General features: G+C 36.0%; 1 protein-coding gene across 1 annotated transcript in view; it reads right to left on the bottom strand.

Moving 5' to 3' along the window:
- The window catches only part of LOC109850196 (acyl-CoA-binding domain-containing protein 4), a 7,988-nt gene extending 1,543 nt beyond the window's left edge, over nucleotides 1-6,445 (bottom strand). Inside the window, exons 1-10 of the mRNA XM_020420148.1 lie at nucleotides 6,206-6,445; nucleotides 5,336-5,450; nucleotides 4,910-4,987; nucleotides 4,730-4,834; nucleotides 4,558-4,624; nucleotides 2,694-2,755; nucleotides 2,341-2,480; nucleotides 2,133-2,259; nucleotides 768-882; nucleotides 580-668 (exon numbers count right to left, since the gene is read on the bottom strand). Coding sequence (XP_020275737.1) covers nucleotides 580-668; nucleotides 768-882; nucleotides 2,133-2,259; nucleotides 2,341-2,480; nucleotides 2,694-2,755; nucleotides 4,558-4,624; nucleotides 4,730-4,834; nucleotides 4,910-4,987; nucleotides 5,336-5,443 — 891 coding nt within the window. The 5' untranslated portion in view covers nucleotides 5,444-5,450; nucleotides 6,206-6,445. The remainder of the gene's footprint in view (nucleotides 1-579; nucleotides 669-767; nucleotides 883-2,132; nucleotides 2,260-2,340; nucleotides 2,481-2,693; nucleotides 2,756-4,557; nucleotides 4,625-4,729; nucleotides 4,835-4,909; nucleotides 4,988-5,335; nucleotides 5,451-6,205) is intronic.

The following is a 6,724-nucleotide window of genomic DNA, read 5'->3' as shown; positions in this document are numbered from 1 at the left end:
ACACCCCAACACACCCAAAAAAATAGAGAACACACCCACATACGAACACACCCAAACAAACTGAGAAACCTATTTACCATAATGCTTTCTTCTTCTAAGTTTCACTGTCAATTAGAAAGGGAAATGGTTTCCCTAAAGTGCAAAACGTGAGTAAAATAGGAAACCCAAGTTCACTGTTTTCTAGAGGAGATAGCTTGGAAAGCAAAATTTTTGATAAAAACCCATGACTGAGAGGGTTCTTACCTTTTGAGACCTGCTCCCATCACAAAACACAATTTTTAAAGGTGATGTCCTTCTCTCCAAACAATATAAATGTATGAAAATTGATTTCTTAAATTTCAATTTCCATTTTTCTCTCACTTCCCAAACGAAGGAATTCTCAGGTAAGTCAAATTCCCCCATGCCTTTTCTAGTAGAAATAAACAAGGGAGATGCTTTCTAAGTAATCTTGTGAAATGCAAGGAAATGTTTTTCTTTTTTGTTGGCTTTGGGTTTCTTTAATTTGACAGATAATAACCAAACAGACCCTAATTAGAAAATGGATGGAAATTAAAATCACAGAGAAAGAAAGCAAGAAACCTCACTAGCAAGAGGATCCCGCCCTCCTACGGTTGTAGATAATGACCAAACAAGCTTGGATGTGTTCAAGACAACAGTGTCAGTGGCGCCTGAAAAAAGGAAAAAGATTCAAAGATGCGTAAACATGTCTGAATCTAAAGAAAATATAGAGATAATTCATCAAGCATACTATTTTACATGGTGATTACCACTTCTGTTGTCTCCACCACCAACTATATACCAGTGCTCATCAACTGTAGTACTAGCATGACCACCCCGAGGAGCCACAGCAATACCCTGGGTTTCCGGTTGAGACCATTCCATCTGCAACATTTAAACTCTCAGTGAGGATGAGCTGAGTGTCATGGAGCTGAGGTGCTTTCATTGAATATACGAAGTTTCAAAACTCATGCTCAGTCTCAAATCCACGACGATATCATGTTGACAAATAATAAATTGCATGTACATGTAATTGAAGGAATCATATAAGTTATTCATTTTTTAAAGGCTACTTGTGCCCTCCAACTTAGAGAAATTATTCAATTTTTACAAGACCATAAATCGTACATTTACACTGTATTATAATTGCAAGACATTACATACCACATCAGAATATCATTCATACCCCAAGCTTTTTCATAAGGCTGGTTGACAACCTTGCCAGATTCCTGGCTAAGGCAACTAGTGTGGGAAAAGGACGTTGCAATGAAACCTTCGGCTTGGAGACTATTTAGAGGGTGGAGATCCAGGAACTGCTGACAAAAATTGGTCATGGTATTGGTAGGAGCCCCTCTGATTCCCAAACATTATTGGCATCCGACCAAATTCTAGGAAGATGGAAGCGGCAATCGCTAAAACTGGTCACAGGGACTAGCTAATAGAAGCAAAAGATGCAGGAACTGCTGGTTTAGAAGTCTTTTTCTTATATTTTCCTAACATTTTCTCCTCTGTTTTAATTTCCAGGATCCAACATAGGATTTTACTGAATCCATATTTTTTCCTTTGTTTTCTCACAATACTAAACAAATCTACTGTTATTTGCACCCTTTTGCTGTCTAACTGGTCCTATTGCAGTTTCTTCAAGTTAATTGGGACCAAGATCAATTTGATCCCCAGATCTGAACCTCCTCTTCCAGCATTAACTCCTATTTTCTGCAGTCAACCCTCTCTCTGTATCATTGGGCTTCTACTTACGATGCAGTCTGTTTTCAAGTTTTCACAAAATGACAAAACACAACATTACTTCAGGGGGGGATACTAGAGCTATGTTTAATTAAGATTACCATAAATGTGAAGTCTCATACAAGCATAAACATGAATGACGGCTCAAAGGACTTCAAATCTATTAACGTACCTACAGTACTCAGAGGTTAAGTCACTTTGCAGCCAAAATTGAGGAAACTTAAAACCAGACTCCCTCTGATAATTAACTAATTCTCTTTCATTCAATTGACATGCTATTGTATACTCGAGTTCTTGATAAGAAATACAATGTAAGCTGCATGTGTGCAAGAGATCAATAAATAATGATGGGAAAAGGGATCACAAAGGATGAAAAAGAATATTAGTCTTACCGTTTGCAAGTCTAGGACATGCAGGTCATTGAAACAGGTCGAGTGAGAAGAACCACCAAAAATCAGAAGGTACTGATCTGAATGTACACTGGCTGTGTGATCAAATCTTGGCGCTGGAGGCATATTCCTGTTTTGATATGTCAAAAAATAAGACACCTGACCTGTAAAAAGAAGAGCTCATGATAGAAAGAGAGTAAAAAATGCACACTTAGTTTGTACTAAATCCCAGCACATAGTACTCAAATCAAGAATGTGGAGATCATTCAGTAACTGTCCCCTAGTGCTTTCTCCACCAAAGATTAGCAATCTTGTACCCACCACTGCAACAGACTGGCCTCCACGAGCTGTCTGATTTTGGAAAAAATGCCAATAAGTTAACCTTTTAGTCATTGATCAAATCATTTAATTACCTTTAGCATGGACAAATGTTGCTGGAGAAAGTTTAACTAATAAGTGGATACATCCAGACATGAATGAGATCAGTCTCATAGTAGACCACAGAATCATTTCTCACTTCAAAAATCAATAAAAAAGAGCGAGTAATAAGTGTATGTACATTACCGGAGCTCTTCCATGGGTATTAACAACAGAAAAGCTACTAGTTTCCAAGTCGATAGACCAAACTGCAAATAGCAAAGGTAATAGGGATTAGATATATTGCTGGAGCACTTAGACCAATTGAGTATATTCAGAAAAGAGACTGTGGCAGGGGGAGAAAAGCTCCAGGGCAACAAGCATAATTAAGAACTTTAATAGTGCACACTCAAAAAGTGGAAAATTACACATCTGAGAGGCGGTTTTTCTATGTAATGCATAACACTTTGTACCATTTTGTTACAGCTGACAGTTTGATTTGGCCCAAAGCCAGCCAAACACATCTAAGCCTAGCTCACAAGTCAGCTAAAGGTTAAAGTTTAAGGAATTCAAAGCTTCTGAAATTTTAAAATGGTTAGTAATATATAATAGGCTAATTAGCACTTAAATACCTCAATTATGCTAACATGAGAATTTTCCACCGAAATTTTCGATGTGACTCCGACAAGCTAATTTTATAACTGTTTAGCCCTTAATGTTTGTTGAATTTACTGTTAAACTCACCATAATTCTATTTTAAATATTACTGGGTTAGATTTAAACTAGAATTACGATATGTTTAACAATAAATTCAACAAACATTAAAAGTTAACATGTTCTAAAATTAGCTTATGATTGTTGCATGAGAAAATTCAGGAAAAACTTATCACGTTTATATAATAGAAAATATCAAAGTGCAACTTTTAGAAAATTTAGGTTATATAAATGCTGCCAAAAACAAGTAAGGGTATATAAGTGCAAGCTAGGAGAAAATATAGGGCATTTAAGTGCTAATTAGCCTATATAATAATAATATTAAGATCTATTTGATGAAGATGGTACCCATACAGTGGGCAGCAAATACATTAACATTCAAAGCAAGAGAACTCAATAAAAGCAGAAGCTACAATCTTGTATAAGCATTTATATGAGAAATAAAAAAAAAGGAAAATCCAAGGAAAAGGGTTACATTTGGAACCTAACTATTAAACACTCATGTAAACTAAGACTTGTTAGTTCAATCAATTGATTAAGCTTTGAAATATGAAATTTAGTTTTAAACAATAAAGGGATAACCTTTATCAGAAACTAGATTCCAAAATTATCAAGGAATAGGATTCAAACACATAAGACTATGTAAACCAAAACATTATGAAGACAAAAAAAAATTGTGGAAAAACTAAAAACAATTACTTTGTAAGTTTAGCCATTTCGTTAGTTTTGATCATTGCTGTAAAAGGCATTCTAGACGCGGGAGCATGCCTAGGCCACCTCAATTAGGCTTAGGTGCCCCCAAATTAGCTGCTGGGGCACCTAAGCGATATCTTGTGTGGGGCGAGCCATAAAGCTTAAAACAAAGAAAAAACGTAACACATTTCCTGACCCATTAAACTTAAGTTCTGGGTTTGGGTTCTGTGTCTAATGTGTTGAATCAAATTCAATCTCATCCATTCTTTAGAAGAAGAAAACAAGTTAGACAGACACAGTGCAACTGCAAACAAAAAGGAACAGTAGAAAAAGAGGCTGCAAAAATAACCATTCTCTAGACAAACTGGTACATGTCATTCAGCAAAGGCCCATAACACTGATATGCTTCCGAATGAAGTTATGTGCAGAAAGGCCTACATGGGCTCCTTAGTTGTGTGCTTCACAAAAACCATTTCACGCATTCAACAAACGTGAGAAAGTGCTCATTTATTAACACCATCAAACTTGTCTGACCTAACATATGCATGCATGTGAGTTAACTAAAATGAGCAGTGGAAAACCAAACGGATGGGTTAGATACAATCTCACTGAGGGAATTACAAGCCAAATTGATCTTTAAGCATTAAGGAATCTTAAGAAGAACCTGTTACAGTATCTGAAGCTTCCTTGGAATGGCCAGCAACAACCAGAAGTTTACTTTCCCACTTAACCTGTTCAGAAGAACAGTGAGTTTAATTTTTAAATAGCTGATTATCATCAATATACGGAGCAAATGTGCCCATTTAAGTACTAAGACAAAAGGAAAAAAAACTCACCAAACTATGGCCTGCCATCGCAGGAAAGTTTTCTTTCAATACATCATTGCTCGAATATGCATGTAGACTTAATGTGGACCACTTCAAAGTTCTAAGATCAAAAACCTACACAAAAAATTTCGAACTGTTGAAGTATAAAAAAATATTATAGCGGTAAAAGTTTTAATCAATATCAACTACCTGAATATCTGAAAGATACCGGCCATTACGACTTCCTCCGATCACATATAGTTTCTCTTTGACTATTTGAGCAGAATGCTGCAATAAGTAACAGTAACGATGCTGAGAATTTTTCTACAATTAAGAAGATTCTTTCTGCAGATAGTGTAGGAAAACAAACAATTGCTGCTAGATAAAAGTCAGTTATGTATGATTGCAGGGATGGAACTGTACTGCATTTCCGATATACTCCTGAAATGTTCAGTCGCTATGCAATTTTGGATTTTGGTCCAACTTTTTGTATTGTTTTTGCCTTTTTTTGTATTATTTTGTTTCAAAGTTTGTCCTTCACATCCATCCCAATTCTTGGGAAGACGAAAAAATAACCACTGAAAAAGAGAAACCCAGATCCTGAAATAACAATGCACAGAGGCGGCGGCATCATACCTTGTAACGACCCAAGGGACGCCAACCAGAAAGGCTGATTAAAATCCATCGATCATTTTCTGCCACTGATAGATAAGCTCTCAAATCTGTGCCTTGGTTGTCCTCCATAACACCTCTACATGGAAAAAAAAAAGGAATAAACAAAGAAACAAATGAAAATAACTACCCAGCAGTGATTAGTGTGAGCTGTCCTAAACAGCAAGCAGCTAAATGGAATTACATACCTCCAACTGAGTTGCAAAGAAGGACCTATTATTAGTCCCCCAAAAAAATTTAGGGAACAATTTAAAACTCTAAGCACAAAAGCTACATATGATGCACGTACATCAATTCGGTAGTAATAATATCCGGGCTATTTGCAGGTTCCACCTTTTTCTTAACTTTGATGCTCTGAAGTTCCATTTTGACAATTTAATACCACAATGTGCAAAAAGTTTGTTGCTAACTTTGGTAACAATATCAACGTAAAAAAGAGAATGAGAAACAAATTTTCTCGCCAAATTAAAGTTTTTTTTTAGTTCGGGAAAAGCGAGGAACAAAGTTAGGGCTTTGTTTTTCAAATTGTCAATTTGAGGTCAATTTTAAAACTTTGAGGTATCAAATCGTGGTGGCAATGCATTTTGTATTTGCAGATTCAATAACTATAAGTATAGTGTGGATCCGTATTTATCGGCCTCGAAAGGAGATCAGGGAACAATTTGCGATAAATCCAGAAGTTATATATGATGATCGTACATCAATTCGGCAGGAACATCTTGTTAATCTTAATCTAAACTCATGGTGGCAATGCATCTTGGTTTTATCAATGTTTTGAAGAGAAAGAACCCTAATTTAATCAACTAAAATGGGGAAATTGGGAGGATCGGTTACCTGGATCGTCGTCCTCGTCTCGTTTCGGATCTGAGTTTGACCCTCAGAGTGGAGTAGTTAAATTATAACAGACAATTGCTTCGCTATCCAGGTGAAAGGAAAACAAATCAAGGGAAGGAAAAGGGCGTCGGCGATAGCTGCGACACTAATTTAATTTTAATTTACTGATAAATTTACTGTATTCCTCTGATAATTAAGACTGGGAGCAGCCTCCTCCCAATCTCTCTCTCCTCACGAAGGCAGTTTTGGAAATAAAGTTTGGATTTTGATGATTTTTTAGCTTTTCCATATTAGTCCCTTACATCTTTAATATTTTGAAAGTAGTCTCTCATATCAATGGAATTGTTGTTAGGTCCCCTACTTTTAGTTCAATAAAGAATCATGGTAAAAATAACATCTCTGTCTCTAGACAGCTATAACCATATTAGTTTTTCAGACGAATGAATGGATAAGATGTTAATAATTGAGTTCACTTTTAAAAATGAGAAGTGTACTATAGTAGTTGTATTATTTTTTTAC

This window comes from Asparagus officinalis, chromosome 1 (assembly GCF_001876935.1).
Source record: "Asparagus officinalis chromosome 1, Aspof.V1, whole genome shotgun sequence".
NCBI classification, from domain to species: domain Eukaryota; kingdom Viridiplantae; phylum Streptophyta; class Magnoliopsida; order Asparagales; family Asparagaceae; genus Asparagus; species Asparagus officinalis.
This window is presented reverse-complemented; position numbering and strand designations above follow the sequence as displayed.